Source organism: Trachurus trachurus (assembly GCF_905171665.1).
Source record: "Trachurus trachurus genome assembly, chromosome: 9".
NCBI classification, from domain to species: domain Eukaryota; kingdom Metazoa; phylum Chordata; class Actinopteri; order Carangiformes; family Carangidae; genus Trachurus; species Trachurus trachurus.
The window spans coordinates 23,877,938-23,901,104 of record NC_139895.1 but is presented as its reverse complement, the minus strand read 5'-3'; the positions used below and the strand labels follow the sequence as shown (position 1 = coordinate 23,901,104).

General features: G+C 38.2%; 3 protein-coding genes across 4 annotated transcripts; all 3 read right to left on the bottom strand.

Moving 5' to 3' along the window:
• Nucleotides 1–2,320: 2,320 nt before the first annotated feature.
• Nucleotides 2,321–12,928, bottom strand: LOC310991727 (arrestin domain-containing protein 3-like). Of its 2 annotated transcripts, none has more exons than XM_083979614.1 (7): nucleotides 12,894–12,928; nucleotides 7,517–7,778; nucleotides 7,331–7,391; nucleotides 7,075–7,222; nucleotides 6,865–6,958; nucleotides 2,751–3,007; nucleotides 2,321–2,672 (listed from the first exon to the last, which is right to left on the bottom strand). In XM_083979614.1, the coding sequence occupies exons 2-7, from the start codon at nucleotides 7,773–7,775 to the stop codon at nucleotides 2,415–2,417; spliced, it is 1,077 nt and encodes a 358-aa protein (XP_083835740.1). In that variant the 5' UTR covers nucleotides 7,776–7,778; nucleotides 12,894–12,928; the 3' UTR covers nucleotides 2,321–2,414. The 2 variants fall into 2 exon arrangements, with proteins under 2 accessions (XP_083835740.1, XP_083835739.1); XM_083979613.1 differs by lacking the exons at nucleotides 2,321–2,672; nucleotides 2,751–3,007 and adding exons at nucleotides 5,432–6,366; nucleotides 6,483–6,739.
• Nucleotides 12,929–13,889: 961 nt separating this feature from the next.
• Nucleotides 13,890–18,323, bottom strand: LOC310991726 (arrestin domain-containing protein 3-like). Its single transcript, XM_083979612.1, has 7 exons — nucleotides 18,026–18,323; nucleotides 16,813–16,857; nucleotides 16,552–16,612; nucleotides 16,228–16,378; nucleotides 15,561–15,657; nucleotides 14,634–14,890; nucleotides 13,890–14,443 (listed from the first exon to the last, which is right to left on the bottom strand). Exons 1-7 carry the CDS (start codon nucleotides 18,285–18,287, stop codon nucleotides 14,177–14,179), a joined length of 1,140 nt encoding a protein of 379 aa, XP_083835738.1. The 5' UTR covers nucleotides 18,288–18,323; the 3' UTR covers nucleotides 13,890–14,176.
• A 1,438-nt stretch (nucleotides 18,324–19,761) lies between these two features.
• LOC310991035 (arrestin domain-containing protein 3-like) lies at nucleotides 19,762–21,828 on the bottom strand (the record flags this gene model as incomplete). Its single annotated transcript, XM_083978604.1, has 6 exons — nucleotides 19,762–20,019; nucleotides 20,119–20,375; nucleotides 20,788–20,884; nucleotides 20,986–21,136; nucleotides 21,245–21,305; nucleotides 21,714–21,828. The coding sequence occupies 6 exons, from the start codon at nucleotides 21,826–21,828 to the stop codon at nucleotides 19,762–19,764; spliced, it is 939 nt and encodes a 312-aa protein (XP_083834730.1).
• Nucleotides 21,829–23,167: the final 1,339 nt, after the last annotated feature.

Below are 23,167 nucleotides of genomic sequence, written 5' to 3'. Positions count from 1 at the left end.
ACCATGAGGAGGATACCACACAAACCCAGAAACATTGTCCCATCACCATCTAAACCTGACTCTGAAAGTCACTGAAGCAGTCTGGATTTTATAGGCTCAAATTATGGTCAAAAATATATTTGAGGAAATTGAAAATATAGCCTATTAGAAAATGTACAATAAAAGATAAGATCAAACAAATAGATGTTGTCAAATGTTTAGATGCCTTGAATAGAAAAGCACAGATATTATAAAAGTCTTATGATACATCATCTCAGTCATAATTCACAGGCAGTTGGATGTGAAGGCAACTGTTGTGCTGCAACTGTTGCTTTGACAACTAGATCAGGACGATGTCCTGCAGCTGGCCTACTCAGGTAACACTTAAGGGTCCCTTAATTAACGTTAGTTAGTATATTATTAAGCATTAATTAACTGTTTACAGACATATTAACAATCATTATTATGTATTACTTAGGATTAGGAAATACATTAAAGGGCAACTTCGGTTTTTTTCAACCTGGGTCCTGTTTTCATATGTTTTTCTGTATATGTGAGTGATGGATAATATTTTTTTCGAGGTGGCTCCAGTATTGAGCCCGGCAGGCAGCCTACAGCCCAGCTAACGCTCTTACATGGGGCAAGTGGCTCCCCTCAAAGTTCGCGGTATAAACAGGCATTTTTTTCAAACTGACAGGCTCAGATAGTTACAATGAGTGTCCGACAACATACCAGACCCTGTGGTCGGCACGGCCTCGCTGAAATTGTCAGCCCCCGCGCTGGAATCTTGATTGAAACTCAATGTAGGCTACGGTATGGAAGCTCAGCGGCGCTGTTTTCAACTGGTTCAACTCGACCGCAGCAGGAGGGGTGTGTTTGATTTCAGCTCCGGGCCAGAACGTTGCGCGGCTTGCTTGTGTGCCTGCGGGGGCGGGGCTCATTGGGGCTCATAGACTCCGCTCCGGTCAAACCTGGTGCTGAGTGTAAACACACCCCACCGGCACAGAGCGTAGAGAGAGAAGGAGACGGAGGGCTGCAGCTACTGTAGCGAGCTGGGCTCTCCTGTAGCCTACTACAAAGGTGGCTGTTTAACGTGGATAGATCTCCATGGTAATTTATGTTTACGTTATGTTCAGAGTTTCATCCTAAAATCGGCTGTAAAAGCGCGGATGTTACACTATTACAGCTGGCGGCACCTTTACTTTGCAGTGGATGTGGATCAGGACGGGGCGTTTGACCGGAGGGAGAGATACGTATCCCCGCGGCCGCCTCAACCCAAATTTTGGCCAGAAAAAACCCTGAATACGTTAATTTCTCCTTTCTAGTATGTTGTCGGACATTCATTGTAACTATCTGAGCCTGTCAGTTTAAAAAAAATGCTCGTTTACGGCGAACATTGACGGGAGCCACTTGCCCCATGCAAGAGCGTCAGCTGGGCTGCAGGCTGCCTGCCGGGCTCAATACTGGAGCCACCTCGAAAAAAATATTATCCATCACTCACATATACAGAAAAACATATGAAAACAGGGCCCAGGTTGAAAAAAACCGAAGTTGCCCTTTAATTAATGTAGCCTATTAGTAAGCAGTTAATTAATGTTTACTACTCAAAATTAGTTAATAAATATAAAAGTTGAATAATGTAATTAGTTATCATTATGTATGCATTACTCAGCATTAAATAACACATTAGTTTATATATTAATGCTTAATAATGTACTAACTGACGTTAATTAAGGGACCCTTATTGTAAAGTGTTACCGTGAAGGGTTACATGATGAGCAGTTATATTGTGATGTCTGGAAAAAAAATGTTATTCATAAAATAAATCAAACAATTTAAATGGAATCAAGTGAAAACAATCAATGAAATCAATCAATATAATTATAAGTTATTTAATTTTCATTTAATACATACATGTCTGAATAACTAATACATTTGCAGTAATTGTTCTGTTTCCTTTCCTTTACTTATTTATTTATTTTTAAAGGCAATGGGAAAAAAACTAAACAATAAAAACACAAGCCATAACAAATTAAAATTACAAAGTCAAACCAACAATGAAGCCATGAGAAAACTAGTTAGGATTCAAATGCTTGCAAAAAGGTGAAGAGGAATACTGTAGATTTAGGGGATGATTAACTACAATATAGCTAATTGTGACTTACAGTGATGTTGGGCAGCACAGTGGTTCATGGTTAGCACTACACAGCACAGGGACTACGGATGGAAAGTAGCTAGTAAGCTAAATCCGGTACAAGGCATCTTGTCTCATCTCGAGACTAATGTTATTTTGTACATTGTCCCTGATACAAATAAACTTATTAAACTAAACTAAACTATTGCCTTAGTAAAAAGGTTCTGGCTCTGATCCTTTCTGTGTGGAGTTTGTACCTCTGTTATTTTTGTGATATCCTCTTTTGAGGAAGGTAGCCTATTTAGAATTGAGTGCTCTTCTTTTCATTATCAGCAAAGGAGGGGTACATTGAATATGCACCATAGGGAGGTGGGAAATCCCCAGGTTGGGGTACTCCTTGTTGTGGTGTGGTGCTCCAGCTCGGTTGGTTGAGTTCTCCACATGCTGCAAATCCATATTGAGCAGGAAGAGGTGGTTGTTTTACTGTAGGAGCCTCAGGCAGGACAACTACAGGGAGTTTGACCACTGGGTCTATTGCACATTTGATATCCAACTGAATCTAGGAAAAAAAAGTGGTGTTAAATAAGTTAACTGGAAACTTGTTGTCCAAATAAGGAATGACCATAGTGAACTTTACCTTCAGCCTGTACTCCAGCTTGATGATGGAGCAGTTCAAGATAGAGGGAGGGAGTTCTCGTGGGATGGAGATCACCTTGGTCACAGTCTCCTTGCTGGAGGGTTCAACAGCCTCAGTCTTACCCTTAAGGATCTCATTTGTGAAAACTCTCCTGCGACCTTGGGCAAAGAAACTCCTTTTCTCATAGAGTATAAATTTGGGCTTCACTGAACGGCTAGAGTGGTTGCTGATATCAACCTTGACTTGGAGATCCTGACCTGTGATATGAAGAATGGAAAGTTAGACTGAAAAGGCAGTATTTCCAAACAGTAAGCACTGACACCTCTTGGATCCCAACTATGAAACCATAACAATGACAGGACAAGACCACTGGAGGTCAATAAAAACTATTGACTATTACGAGGAGTGTTCACTGTGAAACTGCCATTAGTCATCAGATAAGATACATTAGTATCTACCACAATACAAGATCCAGTTCAAGTGGCTTCAGTCCCTTTAAAGGACAATTACCATTTTTTACAATTAGATTTAGAATTAGATCCAGCCGAGAGCTGCGTATATCCATATAATGCGAGTCTATCGGAATGCAGCCTCTACATAACACATTATCTGCTGTGAAACTTGTTCATTTCACCAATATTTTGTTATGATACGCTAGTGCTATTCCCCTCTGAGTCCAAGGTTATGTGTTATCAACATCCGGGGTCTGTAGGTTGACCTATTATGACCTGGATGATGTCATCTCCGACCGCTGCCCGGCTCATTCTGATATAATAACGATTCCACTCCGGCATTCACGTCCATTTAGTTTAGCCAAAAGAAAGTTGAATTCATCTTTAAAAATCATGACAGAAATTGGAAATAATATAGAAGAAAGGTTTCATAAAAGGTTTTGTTTCATGGCTCAAGTGTATGAATAATGTTGTTAATGGTATTCAGTTGGAATTTGTATGTACAGGCAAACAAAAATATTAAAGTGGCTGTCTGTAGTGTCCATTATTTCACACAGCCATGAAATAACCCCCCCCGCCCACATTTTTTTCTTCTTTTTTTTTTAAAGAATGTCATTTTTTAAATATTTTGAGCAAATGAAATCCCATCACTTTAATTGTGTTATGGAGGTAGAAAAAAAAGGAAAAACAATTTAAAAAGCGTCTTAAGTAAGGTGTTGGACCACATTCAGAGAGGCTTCTGGTGCTGATTTTACCTCCTGTTCTGAAGTACTAACTATACCATCGTAATAATACACAAGCCTATGTAGTAACATGAAAAAAGAACATAAATGTAACCATGACATGAGACTGATGAGTGTCAACATCACTTGAAAGCTCTCTCCTTTGCAGAATCCTGAGTAGAAAAGGGGACATTGGCTAATCATGTGAAGACATCTGTATGATGTTTACTAAGACAATAATGTGTAAATTAAAGCAGAAGTGAGTGATCCGGTCGTTTTCGCTAATGCTGCGTTCCAGGCAGGCTTTTGAAATCGTAAATTACAGCTTCAAGTCACAACTTACGACTTTGTAGCGTTCCAGGCAACTCACTCGTGTTTTTCCGACATGTTTTACCGGTGAAAGTCACTATAACGGCCACTCGTAACTTCCGACCGGTGAACTCGTACCAGATCGAACTGGTACCACTTCACGGTCGGAAAAATATGAGTTTCCTTGAACGCACCATAACAGTCCTCGTCGCTACATCACCACATTCACGGCGTTCCTTGGCTGCACACACAGCCCTGCATGCCGTTCTCTCTCCTCATTGGATAAAAACTGTAGGATACGATAAATGTTTTCTCTTCGTCTCAGAGCAGAGCAGAGTGACTGACAGACCCGTGTTTCAGTCCAAACACTCTATGTAAGTGATTGCTGTCGGAAGATATAACTATTTAAGACTTATATTAACACAAATATATCACTCACTTCTGCTTTAAGTAGCCAACACGATGACAGCACATTTCTACCTTATAACTGAAGTTATCTAAGGACAGTTTCATAAAAACAGATTCTGAGTTGTGAGAGTTTCATATGTGATATATATATATATATATATATATATATATATATATATATATATATATATATATATATATATATATATATATATATATATATATATATATATATATATATATATATATATATATATATGAAGAGTTCATTTGCAAAAGCAGATAACTCCGTTTTTAAAAAATTCCAGAATCTTCATTTAAAATGTTTTATTTACATAAGGTGATATCAGTCAAACCAAAGTTGAGTGACTTTGAGATGTAACAAAACAGACATATCTCAAAAAAATAAAGTTTTATTGAAAAGAATAATTAGCAAAGAGTAATTACAAAGCCTCAGCTCATTTTTTTTCAAAATGGCACTTATCTGCTTTTGCAAATGAACTCTTCATATATAAAAAGAATCAATCCTATCAACTTGTATAGGGGATGGGCTACTAACCTAGACAGTGCCCTGGACAAGGGGAAACCTAGGGTTCTAATGATTTTGTTGGACACGTGATGAGCCTGAATGGGACTTTCCCAGATGACATATTTCAATCTGAAAAAAAGTGTTATTCAAAACAATGACTTTTTGTGAAATCAACCGAAGGCAATCAATGAAATCACTTTCCATCACCAAGAGGTCCTAAAATAATGAATACATGCATATCTGGGGGAAAAAAGTGTTTCTTTTGTTTGCTTTATTTGATTTACTGATGTATTTTTAAAAAATGCAATTCATAACAATCATCTCTAAACCATTTGTGCTTCATGGAGTGTATATTACTTTGTATGTCCCATACAGGGAAATGTGACCTGGGCGTAAAGTGTATGGTGCAGAGGTACATAATTAAAACCACAGGACAGAAGAGAAAACAACATAAGGGTAATCACAGACAGTTACAGTAAATACAGCAACAAGAAACAACACCAGTGCATTTTTAGTTCAAGTAATCCTACTATATCCTACTGTATAAACTACAATATAAAAATACTTTTTTACTAATATTACTTATGTACAAGGTGGCACCGTGGTGCAGTGGTTAGCACTGTGGCCTCACAGCAAGAAGATTCTTTGGACTCACAGTGGCAACTCTCTAGTGTCCGTATACATAATTATTATACATTATTTTTCTCTTTATCTCAGCAGCACTGTAATCTATCACAGGTGTTCTTGCCTCACACCACTGCAAGGACTTCAACTAATGTATGTAGTATTATGACGTATGCAAAAGCCTACTTATACAACAGTTTGCATTCTGAGGAATTGATCTCAGCCTTCTGTTCATCACTGCCTTTTGCAATACGACATACCACAAATCTCCAACTAAACTATTATTACAAAATGTGTTATTTCCTCTTTTGAGGCAGAGTGCTCTTCATTTTCTTTTCATTATCAGTAAAGGAGGGGTACATTGAATAGTCATCATAGGGAGGTGGGGAATCCCCAAGTTGGGGTACTCCTTGTTGTGGTGTGGTGCCCCAGCTCGGCTGGTTGAGCTCTCCACATGCTGCAAATCCATATTCAGCTGGAAGAGGTGGTTGTGTTACAGTAGGAGCCTCAGGCAGGACAACTATAGGGAGTTTGACCACTGGGTTTACTGCACATTTGATATCCAACTGAACCTGGAAAAAAAGAGTGGTGTTCAATCTTTATTCCATTTTCTCCTGGTAAAAGCTTGTATTCTTGATTGGAAACTTCTTGATTCCTGCAAATGAGGATTAACCATAGTGAACTTTACCTTCAGCCTGTACTCCAGCTTGATGATGGAGCAGTTCAAGATAGAGGGAGGGAGTTCTCGTGGGATGGAGATCACCTTGGTCACACTCTCCCTGCTGGAGGGTGGAACAGCCTCAGTCTTATCCTTAAGAATCTGAGTAGTGCAAACTTTTCTGTGCCCCTGAGCAAAATAACTCTTTTTCTCATAGAGTGTGAATTTGGGCTTCACTGAACGACTTGCGTGGTTGCTGATTTCCACTGTGACTTTGAGATCCCGACCTGTGATATAAAGAATGGAAAGCTAGAGTGAAAAAGCAGTATTTCAAAACTGTTAACATCGATATCTGTTCCCCTCAGAGTGACTGCTCAGTTTGTTGATAAAGAAACACAGTGAATATAAATACCCTGAACGTATCCCATCCTCTTGGTGTGAACATCCATTGAAACATCTCCAGAGCCAAAAAGAATAGCTTTGTCCTTGCTACCATACTGTGGCTCCTATAAGAACAAATCCCAACCATGTATTAAAGCAGGATGACAGTTGTCTCCTCATCTTGGACATATAACATACATTATAAAAATGATTATACTTTTATGGATAAATGGTTTCTTACCATAAGCCCAGGAATATTCATGTCTGGTTTGGAGACAAAGGCAAAGTGGACTTTGGTCTTTTTTGTCATCTTCATTGACTGTTTAAGCTCTGCCCTCAACTTGTGAACAACTTTGCCTACTGAGGTTTTGAAGGATGATGGGAGTTTTCTATGAAGCACAATAACAGAAAGTGTAAATTATCTGAGTTGAAATAATACATCAAGCTAAAAGAAAGAATAAGTTATGAAAAAAAATAATAATGAAAAAAATATGCACCTGTCAGGAATATTGAAGGAAAAAGGAAATACATGTCTTCCTTTGCCAATGACTTCAGTGCCTGGAAAAATAATCATTTATTTTAAGTCTTAAACAGTACCATGAGAGTCACCAATACTGTAGTCATTATATTTGGAACAGTTTGTGTGCATTATATGTAAAGATTGTATTAATTTGATACATTACCATCTCGTCTTGCTTCTCTCAAGATGTGATGTTTAACTTCATAATATTTCTCATCAGCCCAGTAAACATAGTGCTGATATTGCCCGTAATGTTCATGCCAGCAAACCCGAGCTTTTCCTTCTGCCCTGAAAGTAAGTGATTGGATTTTAGTTTCTTTGGATGTCTCCACAATGATTCTTCCATTGATGGTGTCTCCATTTGTGAAGGTGTTCTTGCTGTTGACGGCATCGTATTCAATGAAGAAGTTGTTGATGGTCATCTCCTACAGAGAAATGCACAGAGGAAAATCTGATTGTCCTACAAGCACAGAGAAACCCAAGCTGTGTAAAATGCAGAACAGCGCTGCTCAACACTATTTATACCACTTCAAGCATGCAGTTCTTGTTAAACCTGTTTTTTAGCATACCTGTTCCGATAAACACACAACCACACACGATGATGGGAAGAATCATTAAACTCTCCACAACACCACTTATTTACTCTTAAGACATCAAATGCAGCAGCTTGGATGCAACTGGTTGGGAACACTGAAAATGATGTTCACACTGTTGGTGAGAATGAGCATGTTGTCCTGACAACCACTCTGGGGAGCTGAGAGTAACACCTGTTTTTAATCAAGGTCTGCAACTGTCACATGCTAAGGCTCTATCAGTGTGTCACATGACATATTTTCCGATCATGACATTTTCCAATCATGACATCATGCAGTTAATTTCCATTTACTGTTGTATTTCCTGTTGTACAAGAGTCTAGTCCAATTCATGGCTCAGTTTATGTAGACAATAATATTAAAATGGTTGGATGTGGTGTCCATTATTTGACACAGCCATGAAATAAAAATCTCATTTCAATATTTTGAGCACCACAGATGCAATTCCACCACTTCAATTGTATTTCATTGGGTTCTGGTGCTGTTTGTAGTTGCTACAGTACAGCATAATCCTATCAGCCTACATACACTTTTCACAAACAGTTAGGGATATCTGACTTTAAGGTGAAATTTATGGACAATGTAAAAAGTTAATGTGATAGTTGTAGGAGCCATTTTTTATGTTGTGTAGGTATTTACTTTTCCACAAGGGTGCAGTATTGTTTCAGTTCCTTTCCTTTACCCCAGAATCTGCCCCAGCTGTTGGAGATCAGAAGAGCTGATTAGTTTGAGTTGAGTGGTGGTGGGAGAGACACAGTTTTTACACGACAGCCAGAGAATCATTAGAAGCTTTTTGTTTGTCAACTTGCCTTATCCTTTTTGTTGAAATAAACGGGAACCTCACCCAAAGACATCATAACCTTCTCAACCTTTCTTTTTTATTCACTCTGGAATCGAGTTAAGAACCATCCCAAACCACCATCAGGTGACAAGTTTTGTTTTTTGAATAGTCACCACAATAGTGATATTATATCAGGAAAGTAGGCCATTATGGAATGGCAATTTCTTCATCGCAAACAATTTATTGAAACAAAAACTAACAACGGGTATACCACTTGATACTGCTGATGGATTGTTAGGTGTCGTCTTCATCTCATGATGTCAAAATATGAACAGCATACTGAAGAGGGCTGTTTAAATACAAACTGTCATTGAACCAGAACATTTAGTGGTCGATTCAATCAGACACTTGTTGTGATTTTTGCGGGTAATCACATTTGTTAGAAAACAACATGTTAGGGTTATAAATACTGAAACATTGAACAGTTGGAATGACGTGCATTCAAAGGTTTAGAGAAGGTCACATTACGTTCACCTGTAAAGGCTATAGTGCATTTTCGGTGCATTCTGAAATTCATTCTGAAAGTCGATTACCCCAAGTAGTAACATATTCTGTTCCAGCACAGCCTTTAAGATGTTTGTTGTAGTACTTTACTGTTATAATCCAACACACACCATAATATCAGTGCTCAGAGAAAGATGGTCATGTGTTTGTCTGATTAGCTTTGTCTCGACCTTAAGGGTGTGCGTTTGATGTTGAGAACACAATAGTGGGATAGAGCACGCACATGCAGTATTGCAGGACTATCAATAGACTTTTCGAAAAAGGGTGAAGTCTTAATTGTACTTAATTGTAAACTATAAGATCAGGATCCATCCTGATGAAGATCTATGAGAACGAAACGTTCATTTTATAGCCTGCAGTAAACATTTGATTCCCATGTTGCCAGGAAATTTTCCAGTTACAGCAGCAGCCAGCAAGCAAATAAAAATGTATCTACTTAATGACATACTTGTTTTCCTCATCAATATACAAAAGGTAGGGTTACAGTGATACAAAAGGTATGCAGAGCAAAGGCTTAGACTGGTTCCTGTTTAAAAACTACATGAGGCCCAGTGCTCCAAATGCCATCACACATTACATCATATCACTATACTACTACTAATGTTTCCCCTGGAAAGCAGAGCAGCATTTCACAACACAATAACCATACGTATACAATAGATTTAGAGCTCTAGGTATCAGTGTAAGTCGGCGTTTGCACCTGCGTTAGTTGTAGAGATTAACTGTCATTAGTCATCCTGTCATTTGACTTCTAGGATTTAAGGTGCAAGCTCCATTTCTGTTGCTGTAGTTGGTGCAGCAAGGCTGACTCCTATTACAAATGCTAAAACCAGTAGTAGCATAGGCAGGGAGGGGTTACAAAGTCCACCCCCTGATTCAGTATTGTCTGTTATACAAATAGTACGTGTAGCCTTTGTTAACAGACAGAGTGAGTCCATGTAAGCAAATCCAAGCAAAAGTGAGCAGAGGTGTGCTTTCATTTTTAAGAATCAAACTTTTAGCTTGAATCAGAGTGGATGTGCTCTTTCTTTCAAAATTTATTGATTATTAATTTAGCATTTGTGTTGCTTGGTTTGTTTGGAAGAGGGAGTCCTTTTAAATTAGAGAACACATTTGGATTATCTCACTGCCACTACTTTATCTCATTTGTCTTATCTGTGACCATAAAAAAATATTCCACTGGGTAAAATGTTACATGGCCCAAATTTACTGGTTTAACTGATGTTGTCCAATACACCCCCAATGTTTTTAAACCAGAGCCTAGGACTACATACAACTCAGGTTATTGTCACAGAAGGACTTTGAGATACTTGTAATTCAACTACAAAGACTCACTGTTAGATAAACTGTGGAGTGACTAATACCTTAACATAAGCCTGCATGCAATGTTTACTTCACAATTACGTTGCATTACAACAACCTTTGAGTACATAGTTATTAGTACAAATGTGGGTTGTAGCAACAGCAAATCTTTCAAATAGCTCATTTAATATTCTTAACTGGAAGAAATTGCATCAATCTAGCTCAAGGCAGAGCTTAGGTTTTTCTAATTGGAATAAGAATTTATTTAATATCCGTCAGTAAAACTCATCTTCCTTTTGCCCACTTCTTTGCCATTTTCAATATGTTACATCATGACAGCAGAAGTAATAAGAATATTAATATAATTGATTTGTTTGTAGCAGATTTTTTATTTCACTAGCAACAGAAAATGTACAAACAGGAACACAAGTTGCTACAAGCTTCCTATTAGCAGGTGTTTTAACAAAATGGTAACCAAGCTTATGAACAAAATACTGGCAGGATTGATGACCTCAGCTTGTATTGTAGCATGACTATCTGGAGCAGTTTGCGACTCTCCAAAGATGGAGCTCACCTTGGTCACAGTCTCTTTGCTAAATAAGAAGTCTAAGAATATCTTTTACCGTAAGCAAACTCTCAGGCAGCCCTAGGTAAAGAAACTCCTTTTCTCATTTTATTATCTCATTGGAGCCTCTGAAAGATGGTTGCTGGTTGCTGATTTCAGCTATGACTTGGAAATACACACCTGTAATGATATATGAGGAAAGGAAAGGAAATTTCCAAATGATAGAACAACACCTTGATCGTCATAACTTTTATGTGTTAGGATTGTGGGGATGCTGGACATAATACACTTTTTCGCACAACCTGTAACCAAGGTAATACAAAAAATGTGAGAAAGACAGTACACTCAGAAAGAAAAATATATATAAAATATATATATATATATACACACACAGATACACAGACACTATAAAATGAACTATATGTACATATGTGTGTGTGTGTGTGTGTGTGTGTGTGTGTGTGTGTGTGTGTGCGTGCGTGCGTGCGTGCGTGCGTGCGTGCGTGCGTGCGTGTGAAAAAGAGTGTTACATCTATCAGCATTGACCTTGAGCAACCCTCAAGGAAAGCATGATACACAGACACACCCTGAACTACAGGTCAACAATGTCCACAATGACTGGGTGAAAGACCACTGGATGCCAAATACTGACTCACGACTTTAATGAGAGGCTATCACTGTGTAGCTATATTTGGGCAATAGATAATGCTATTAACTGCCAGAATCCAAAATTGTCTTTCCTCTTGAAGAATGGAGCATGGTTGTTTTCTACCAGAACCAAATCACTATCATGACCCAGAACATGACCAGACAGTGGTCTCTGATATGAAGTGATCAATGACATTACCATCTTGTCTTGCAAATTTAGTCATACCATTCAGTCAAGCAGGAGTAACACCTGCTTTGATCCAGGCTTGAGACTGTCACATGCTTAGTCACCTGACATATTGCGCAATCATGACATTGAGTAGATTTGCATTCACAGCACATCTTGTATTTACAGAAATTAATCCTGATAATAACCATGGCAGACTTACTGGTCAAACGTACATCGAACGTCGTAGGTAGAAAATGGGAGATTTTTTTTGACTCATTTAGTAGTACATATGAGACAAGATGATACAAAACAATATTACAAAGGCCGTAAGTTCATAATAGAAAAATCACATCTACAATCAAACTGCTATGAAATGCTTATAGATTATAAAAACAACTGTACATACATGTCATTTCATTTCCCTGTCACAGATCACACAGAAAGAGGAGCAATTCAACGAGTTCAGTCATGATGAGCATTTCTCCCTTCCAACTGATTAACTTATCTTTCTGGTATCATAATACTTTTCGAGGAGACATGACATTTCTTGTGCACAGATTAATCCCATAAGAAATATGCATGATGCAAAGCTTTTGTTGTACTTCATTCACACTGACAGTTTAAAAAAATAATGTTAATTTACTGATCTAAATTACACACTGTAAATGTTAACTATAATCTTGCTGTGTGATGATTATAGTTCAGTGACCAACACATGTCACAAGGTGGCAGCAATGTTTTTGATGACATTGCAGTTGTGGATGTAATTTGTGTGAGTGTCGTTTTGTTTCTTTAGAAATGTCTAAATCTGATGTGTCTCCATGTGAAGGTATAATTACTGCTGGCATCAAGTTCTGGATGATCATCTTACAAAAGTAAATGGTGAAAAAAAGCGGTGAAAAACAAGAAGAAACTTGCCTTGTGAAGACAGCAGTGCAGCCGGACTGTTGATATCCGACCACAAGCATGCAAATGTTGTCAAACCAGTTTTTGTTGCAGGATCACAGCCATACAGTGTGTGAGCCTTTTGCCGCTAATACCTGCTCCGAATCACCGCCATGACCTGGAAAGTAGTCTCTGATATTAACAACGTTACCATCTTGTCTTGCTAATTTTCTCTTATCATTCATTCAAGGAAGAGTAACACCTGTTTTGATCAAGGTTGGACCTGCCATATGCTGAGGCTTTTTAAGTGTGTCACATGACACTATGATGTCAAGTAAATGTCCATTTGCTGTACATAATGAGAGTTTACATCAAGGAATGTTCCAGCTAAATTATTAGGCCTACTATCTGCACAGGTATATTTCCTCAGACACTTCAAACAAACCACAAATGTCATTGACATTGTGTCTCAACACTGTTGCAAAAGTGCCGAATAATGTATTTTCTGTCAGGTTCCTCGCAAACCAGCTAAGTGAGGAAGTTTGGAAATAGCATTTACAGTTACAGTTGTCCTACCAATGCAATGCAATGCAATGTGTGTGTGTGTGTGTGTGTGTGTGTGTGTGTGTGTGTGTGTGTGTGTGTGTGTGTGTGTGTGTGTGTGTGTGTGTGTGTGATAACAGCTTTGTCCAACTGACAGTTTTGCAAGTGATTAGCACATCAAAAATATTTATCATTTTAAAATTTTTGGTTTTATAGACATTTTTTTACAATGGGTTACGGTTAGGCTTTTCCTTTAGAACGAATTCTTAGCATGGATACAAATATCGATATAAAACTGTTATATGAACTGCTCACACATATTCATTATAAGAACCACTGGGGGGAAAAAGGTAAATGACTGTGTCACAGTGTTTTAATGCAACTTAAAAGGCAAGGTTTAATAAGGTTTAAATGTATTTCCAGTTACAAATCATCCAGATAAAAACAAACACTATATACAAAATGCTCAGTTATGGTCAGTCTCACCTCACAAACAAAAAAATAAAGCTGTATCTGAAATTGGAGAAAGACCACTTGTCATACTTTGTTTACAAGTTACAATTGGAGACATCTTATCATGACTGCACAATAAACTTCCTTTTATAGATTATGTACTGTATCAGTAAATACTGCAGTCTAATAAATAGCCTCACTGATCAGAATATGGTGAAAAAAATCTCACTTTAGAAAACAAAAACCCTTCACCACAATATAAGAATGATATAACCTCTATTTCATTTATTTGAAATGTGCATATACCTTCAGTTTTGTCACTAATATTTGGTACCATAGTCTGCCAAAGGCGGGTACATCCCATGTGCTGCATAGGGAGGAGGGGGATCAGAAGCCTGGGAGGCTGCTGGTGGCTGTGGTGGAGGGATGCCCCAAGCTGCCCCCTGTGGGTTAGTGTTCCCGAATGGTCCAAAACCAAAGTCGGAAGCAACAGGTGCTGGTGCCACAGCAGGAACCTGAGAGGCCGGTAGGATGATTATATCAAATTTGATCGTTGGGTTTGAAGCATATTTGACATCGAGGTAGACCTGTGGAAAACACAGCTAATGTTACACTGTTGGATTTCATTTGTTTTGCCTCATGTCTCCAGAGCATTAATGTCCCTCTTCCCTAACAACAGACCAACTTATTTCTCTGTCATCAAGAAAACTTTTTTTTAGAAGACATAATACTTTTTGTGTATAGTTGTGTGAAAAGTGCACACATAGAGCTGCTTACCCTGAGTCTGTGCTCTGCTTTGATGATGTTGCAGTTGTAGATGGAGGGCTCCATATCAAGGGGGATGTTGATGATCTTTGTGACATTTGTTTTAGCAGAAGGGGGGATGGGCTGTCCCACCTCTTTTAAGAGGTCCTTAGTATGGAGTCTTCTCTTCCCTCTGGCAAAGAAGCTGTGCTTGCTGTACACACAGAACTTGGGCTTGATTTCACGAGAGGAGTTGTTCTGAATGAGGGCCACAACTTTCAATCCTTCACCTAAAAGAAGACCAGAAATGTGAAAGTAATCCTTAGCATGAAATAGGGGTGGGAGAAAAAATTGATTCACATAAGTATCCAATATTTTTCTTTGGGCGATTTTTAAATCGATTTCTTCTTTCAAAAATTATTATTTTTTATTGTTTATTTTGTGCAATGTGCATTTTTTTTTTTACATACAGAGAGTCCAGGTTTTGAAAAGGGTTTAAGTTCACTTTATAATGGAGTACGTTAATTTATAGGCTCCTACAGTATTTGTGTGCAGATAAATGTTAAAATGTAGCAGTTTACCTCAGTCTATATCTCATTTTGTCAGAAAGGTTTCAGAAGCCTGTTTTTTGTATACTCTTTTATTTTTACCTGTTTTATGCAGTCCAGGCTTTTGAAAAGAGAGTAAACATATATATTGCTGCTGAATAAATCTTAAAAACCGAGGTGTATTTTTTGGGGAAATATGGTTCCTGGAATAGGCTGTAGACAATCATAATCATTCAACTGTTTCACTGGTGTTAAAAATGTAGACTAAAAATCGAGAAAATCGGCAATATCGTAGAATCAAAATTTAAATCGAATCAGCATCCAAAAGATCGTAGAAGGATCGAATCGGGAGAAAAGCATATCGTCCCAGCCCTAGCATTAAATTGGTAAGTATCATTATGAGAGCTCTCACCTTGTAAAAATCCAGTTTTTTCGATGTCTACATCTATGGATACTTCTCCTGAAGAGAAGAATTTCAGCTTCTTATCCTTTGATTCATGCTGTGGTGCCTGAAAGACCAGATTCATTAATACAACACTCTTATAAACATAAACAGTTTTAGACTTTATTCTGGTGCCTCAAATTGTCCTGCCCACTGCCTTCCCCTAAAATTAAACAACTATTCTCACAGGTAAACTAAAATATTTCAATTTAGGGGCGGTGTTTAGCTCAGTTGTTAGAGCACCCTCCCCATGTGTTGAGGCTATAGTCCTCGGCCCCGGTTCGAATCCCGCATCGAGCAGCCCTACCCTGCGTGTCACCCCCCCCTCCCCTCTCTGCCTCCCATTTCTTGTCTCTCTCTCTCTCAACTCTCCTGTTCATTAAAGGCGAAAAAGACCCCAAAAATATACTTAAAAAAACATACATATTTCAATTTAAGGATATTGCCAAACAGTGCAAATTTGTGTGTTCATCCCTTTACTAAAATACACAATCAAATAGCCAGTCCTGATGTGATCGACAACATTGCCCAACACAACTTGCAAGTATTATACAGGGTCGGATTTTGGTAACTCAACTATCAACAACCAGAACTGATTTTTTGAATGACTGCAATGAAGATGTTACCCAGAACGTACCATTATGCCAGGCATACTGGAAGCATCTGCTCTTGTCACAAAGTTGATGTTAGTGGAATCTTTAGTTGAAATCCTCATTGACCTGCTCAGCTTTGCTATCAGCGAGTATTTAATCTTACCAACACTCCCAGTAAAGGAGGAGGGCATGTCCCTTTAGCATGAGAGAAAGTAAGACAGAGGAGCATGAGAGACTGATCAGAACAGAATAGGCAAGAAAATATATTTTTGCAAGGCTTTTAAAATCATTTGATTGAATCTATTAACTCAAAGTGAACTACATTAGCAAAAAAATACTTAAGTTTCATAAATTAGCCTATTACTTACTGGGGAGGGATTTGAAATGTGAATGGGTAGACGTGGGATCCTGGGGCAACAACTCTGCTGTCTGAAAATGTAGAAACAAAAGTGACACTGTGTTTTTGTCAAATTTGAAGATTGTGATTGGACTGTAATGTAATAATACTAGCCAACAAAATAATATAGGGGCCAAGGTGGCTTGAAACCACTACATGGGATCTGAGTACAATGAAAAACAAAACTGAGCCACGTACATCAGAGGCTGAGGCAGAATTGTCAGATACTTACATGTGTCTCCATGCTGGTTTGTCAGAACTGTTTGGTCTTCAGTAACTAAAGTGAAAGAAGCACACCTTGTCAGTTTGAGCAATTGACTTAAATATTAGCCTACCGCCATTCATTTTTTGAAGGACAAATCTACAGATTAAGCATTGGTCTGAAAACGGCTAACAAATGGCTGATCAGTTAATTGATTCCATTGCTAAGACACAAAAACTGGTGCTTGTGGCACGGCTATTGAAACCACTAACTCATGTAGCCAATCTACTGCTGAATCATGAGTGCATTGTCTGCTTTACTGAGCTTGCAATTCTAAAATACACTTTTTGCAAATGAAAACACACGGTTATCTACATTACACACATCATTCAAAACTACAAGCCTGTGTGTGTTGTTTGCTAAACACTGCCACAGAAATACACACTCGATTATCAATCACTTGCAAACAGAATGCAACTGTGAAAACACCTGTAACCAACGAGATCACTTGAAAATCAAAACTTTAACCCAATAAATAGGATTCTGTTTGCTCTTTGGTTTGCATATAAATGTAGGCCCGTGGAGAAAGAATCTGATGCAGAGGTGTTCATGTAAGAGGAGGAGGACAAGAAAGAGTAGGAGAACCAGGAGAAGGAGCAAGAGGTGGAGGACAAAAAGGACAAGGAGAGGCAAGAAGAAGAAATAGGAGAAATGTCACAAATATGAGATCCAGACGACTCTAACCGACCATGTTATCAACCATGGGCTCTGCAGGAGGCTGGTCAGAGGGTCAAACCTCATTCTCTGATGTTGATAAGGGTCTGTGGCTGACTGATAAATGTTTTCTACACTTTTTTATTTGACAGTCTCGACAGTTAACATAAGGGAGGCTCTTTTCAATTCAATGGTAATGGCTGTGACAAAGTACTGGGAGACGATTTGTTTAGTTTATCCCAACCAGTATTTTTACCCACTTAAATACTACCACTATCTAAATACTAGTAAAATACTCGTGCAACATAGTCTATCTGCTAACAGATTCAACACAACTAAACTTCCTACATTTAGACTCTTGTTTGTCCTCACAAAACCAACCCCCTTCCCCTCCCCTATGTTTATTGAAAATTCTTGAAATTCCTTTCAAAAAGTTTCGCACGTGAGACAAGATATCACACACCTACCAAACATCAAAAACATGACAGCGCGTGGCGATGCGTGAAAAAAAAAAAAAAACATGCCAAACCTCTGGAATACTTTTCTTGGACGAAGTAATGTTTCAGGCTGAAGTACTTGTCCTTGGAGTGGTAGACAACAGTAGTCTGCCCGTGCCGCTCGCTCCACAACACCTCGGCTTTCCCTTTGAACTGGATGAGCAGAGAGTCTATCTGGCAGTCTTTGGCCACCTCCAGAGTGACCTGACCAGAAACCCAGTCGCCGTTGGTAAAGGTGTTTGCAGCATTGATAGGGTTGTAGGTAACTTTTAAGCTCTGCACAGTGGACGACATGATTGCGCTGCTAAGAATACGTTAAGCTCTCCTCCAGTTTCCTCAATGGGGTGTGTCCTAACTTCACGGAGGAATCAGCTATTTACTTCCCGCTATGTTATGATTTTGCTGCCTTCAGAAAAATATTGAGGTGTTATTGTTTCTTAACTCTACTAAAACGTATTCATATTGAAATTATAAATTGGGACCTCTAGCGTCAAGAAAGACCTGGGTCTTGTGCAACCTTCAGCAACACTGACGATGCCAGTGATATTTTATCTGCTCCAATCAATGAGTATGTAGCTAAAATGATTGTAGTGTAATCAACAGATCTCTCTCTGTTTTGATTGTGTCGAGGAAAAACTTGGAGTTGATGATCCTCATAGGGAAGCCAGTGGGTGTGGCTGTAATTTGAAACTCTGGAATGGGCACAGTCACAGATGCCTGCTGTTTTATGGATGTTGTTGTTTTACGGTTTGAAAATGTAAAGTAGGAGATATAGATAATGAACCATTATTGACAATATTCCATATCAATCATAAATTAGATTAGTTTATTATTATTATTATTATTATTATTATTATTATTATTATTATTATTATTATTATTATTATTATGGTTACACAGCAATTGTGCAGTTTATTTGTTATTGTCAAATCCAAAAGTAATATCATTCTGTGATTAAAGATTACACTGTAGGCCTATATTATACTTTTCAAAGGACTCATTGATTGTTTAAATTATCAGTTGTTTTCTCAGAGTAATGCTAAATGATTTATGGAATAAGATACCTGATTATGGGGCTGTAAATAATACTTCATTCAATTCATTGAAGTGTTAAAACAAGTAAGTAAAGCCAAGTAGGCTATAGTTCACAATATAGGTGTATAACATTTCGATATTGCTTGAACTTAATAATAAACTTTATTTATAAGCACCATTCATGACATAAATAACAGTTCTTTAGTGCTTTACATAAAAACCCCAGATAGTTTCCAGAAAATATTCAAAGGAATCCACTATCTTTAGCTAGTTAGTTAGTTAGTTCATTTATTGTCCCTTTTGGGAAATTCATTTCCACAGGTTCTGAACAAAGATATGAAGCACCTTACATGCAATGGCAACAGCAGTGACATTGGACAACATCCACAGTACATATATAAACATATGGCCTGCAGATTAACAAATCTGATTTAGTTCTGTGATGGCTGAAGGTATGAGGCTGTTAATTAACCGTGATCATATCTTAGTACTCTATCTCTCCGTCAAGAGGGCAGTAATGTGAAGTACTGGTGTAGTGGGTGTGTGTTGTCTTGTATTATTGTGTTTGCGATGCGTGTGATGGCTTTAGCATTTAATTGAGTGAGATTGAGAGTTCTTTCTAATGAATTGTTATTGCCATTTGTCTGAATAAAAGCATAGCCTACATTTGCTCATTAAATTATAATGGTATTCAATCCTTGATATGAAGTCATGTGCTATACCTTCAAATGATTCATGACTTTCCATTAAAACCAGTCAAGGATGGGTACATCCCATATGCAGCATAGGGTGGAGGTGGAGCAGACGGGCCTGGTGCTGTTGGGTTTTGTAGGAAGCTGGTCCCTCCTGCCCAGCCTGAGTTTGCAAATGCTCCAAACCCATTGTCAAAATATGGAGGTGGCTGCTCCTCACCAGGCCCCTGCACAGCGGGTAGGATGACTATAGGGAACTTGATCTCAGGGTCTAAAGCGTACTTAACGTCCAGATAGACCTGTGATAGAGAAAGAATCAGCACTTAATATGTCTATTGTGGAGTTTTGTTGACATTTAAAGACATGCTCTGATGTGTTTTGGAAAGGGAAATACGCACCCTGAGCCTGTACTCGACTTTGAGGATGTTGCAGTTTAGGATGGACCCACACTCTGTGGGAGGGATGGTGATGGTCCTGGTGACAGTCTGAGCTGCAGAAGGTGGGATGGCTTCACCCACCTCCTTCAGGATGTCTTTGGTTTCAACTCTCCTCTTCTTTTTTGCAAAGTAGCTGATCTTCTTATACAAACAGTACTTGGGCTTAATGTCACGAGATGATTTGTTGTGAATGGAGGCCACCACATTAATGCCTTCCCCTGGAGAGAAAAGAAACACTCAGTACACAATAATCTCACTCTGAAATTGAAGCCTATACAGAGGTGATGGCAGTAGTTTCATACTGCATACACAAATATATCTGCTTTAATCTTACAATGTTACAGTGTAGGTAATTGCATTTTCATATTTTGAAATTCAACTTTTGATTTGAATTAGAGTGAATATATGCTTTTTCTCTCTTCTTTCAAAAATGTATTGATTATTAAGTTAACATCTTGGTGTGATTTAAAGAGGCAGCCCTTCTAAACTAGAGAATATATTGGATTATCTCCCTGTCCCCACGATTCTGATATCTTGTTTTCTTATCTTACCATAAAATGTTAAGGAAAGGGACTTTGAACTACTTGTGATTGTTAGATAATCTTTGGAGTAAAGGTATAAATTCAATACCTTGGTAGAAGCCTGTTCGTGCAATGTTTACATCCATGCTCACTGTTCCTGATGTGAAGAGCTTCAATTTCTTATCAATGATATCTTTCTGTGGAGTCTGACAGACAAATTACAAATTCATCAGAACTATTATTGGTGCATTAAAGTCAAACAGCGGTTGTGATCTTGGTCTGTGTGTGTTTACTGTAAGTTTTGTACCATCAGCGAGGGATCACTGTTTAGGTTTCCTTTGTAGATAACGTTGAACTTGGCCTTAGCTTTGCAGTCCATTCTCATGGACCTGCTCAGGTTCGCCTCCAGTGTGTACAGGATCTTTCCATGAGTGCCCTTGAAGGAGGAAGGGAGCTCTCTGTAAGACATGACAACACCATGTATGAAACAGCCCACACAAGTAACAATAAGCATTTACATGAAGCTTTCTTGTTTTTCCCTTAAAAGTAATTCAAGAAGAACTCACTGTGCTGGAATCTGAAAGCTGAATGGGTAGACGTGGCTTCCTGGACCAACAGTGTTATTGCCTGTAAAACAAAGTGATTTAATATGGCTTCCATCAGCAACTGCAGCATGGCTAATAAAATCAACTAAGACATACTATTCATCTGAGCCACAGAAATACAATGGGTCTAAAATCCAAACAGCCTATTGTAGATTTTTCTTAATTTTGCTGTTTCAATGCAGATGGTGAGGTTTACTGTATTTAAACTCTGATATGCACTCGTGTTTAAGAAAAAAATTCAAAAAGAAGCTATTTTGGTTCAAGAAATGAGATGAGACAGGCATGGGTAGACATTTAGGCTCATTTAAAACAAAAAAAAGGTTAAATAAACCACAGAAAAGCAAAAGACCACATTCATACAATATAATTTAAGAAGTCTCATTACAACAGATTGTGCTACATTGAATGGCATAGTAAGTATTGCACTTACCCTGGCACTCCACAATGAGAAATTGCTTGACGCTGAAGTACTTCTCCTTGCTATGATATACTATAACTGTTTTTCCATGATTCTCAGTCCATTGAACTTCTGCTTTTCCCTTCATCTTGACACAGAGTGAGTCTATTTTACAGTCACTTGTCAGCTCCAAAGTAACCTGTCCTGTAAGCCAATCACCATTGGTGAAGATGTTGCTGTTGTTTATGGGATTATATCCCACTGAAAATATCTTAACACTGTTTGACATGATACACTGTGTGACTGCAAAGCAAAGCTGTGAGTACAAGACAAGAATGTCTGGTGAGATAGCAAAGACACAGATTTTATATAGTGAGGTGAGCCTGTGTGTGCAGATAGACATCCTGGTTTTGGTAATAATTAAACCACGGGACTTCAATAAATCTTTCTTACTGACCTGATCCATCATAATAAACAAAGAATAACTGGTTGTCACAAAATGTTGTGGATAGAACTGTCACATACATGTTTCTTGAATAAATCAACACAGTGCTTAAACATTTCCAGTACAGAAGTGCTTACAGCTTTAATGGTAATATATGCGGCTAAAAGCTACAGGTGACCCTCATTACATGGGAGTGTCCACCACGTGTCAAAGGCATTTGCAATGATCATGTGGGCTGATGTGTTGCTGGAAATAATGAGTCCATGGAAACCAAGGGAGGAGCTACTGTACACCTACTGTTTTTGTCATTGTAATGGGAGCAATATTATAAAGAACATATTTTGACAAGGATGTGTCTAACCCCCAATCATCTTTAAATAGCCTAGTGAAGTTGATTGATATAAACCATAATTACAAAGTGCTTCATGGTTACCAAAGAACATGCTATATTGTGCCCTGTGCACTGAAACATAATAATGTTTATTGTATTACAGTTGAATACATTTCCGTATACAAAAAAAAAAGTGTAATTTGAAAGTTTGAGTGGTCACACCTTAAAACAACTGCAGTTATATGGCTAAAGTAGTTCTCAGGACACTGTCACCAGTCCAAGAGTCATCCTGGACACATGGTAATGATCTACAGTAGTAACTTTCTTCACCTTTAATAGTGATAACTTTCTCATGGTAAAGACATTTTTTCAGCATCAAATTGACATGTTTGTGACATAGGGAAATAGAGGCGGTAAATAAATGTGTAATACGGAACAGTGAGTTAACAATTGAAGGCAAGCCAGGCCTCCACTTGAAATCTGATCCTCACAGTATAACTATGCCCCCTACAGGAAAACAGATGGAAAGTACTGTCATTGCCACCAAGACACAGCTGTAAAAGGCCACAAGCAGAAATAAAATTGGAAAAAATATTTTAAAATATTAAAGGAGTACAAGTACATACAAGATACACTACTCACAAAAAGTTAAGAAGGTACAGTATATTGGATAAAATTTCAGAGTACACCTAAAATGCACTATAATCTTAA

Bases quoted from the DNA above. Each gene is read 5' to 3' on its own strand.
- LOC310991727 (XM_083979613.1), bottom strand. From the start codon at position 7,775: ATGACCATCAACAACTTCTTCATTGAATACGATGCCGTCAACAGCAAG. The intron at 7,223-7,330 runs GTGCATATTTTT...TGTGCTTCATAG, and splicing joins TCCTTCAATATTCCTGACAG to AAAACTCCCATCATCCTTCA. The intron at 6,740-6,864 runs GTATTTATATTC...TTTATATCACAG, and splicing joins GAGGATGGGATACGTTCAGG to GTCGGGATCTCAAAGTCACA.
- LOC310991726 (XM_083979612.1), bottom strand. From the start codon at position 18,287: ATGTCGTCCACTGTGCAGAGCTTAAAAGTTACCTACAACCCTATCAAT. The intron at 16,379-16,551 runs GTAAGTAATAGG...CTCATGCTAAAG, and splicing joins ACATTTCAAATCCCTCCCCA to GGACATGCCCTCCTCCTTTA. The intron at 14,891-15,560 runs GTGAGAGCTCTC...GTCTTCTTTTAG, and splicing joins AAAAACTGGATTTTTACAAG to GTGAAGGATTGAAAGTTGTG.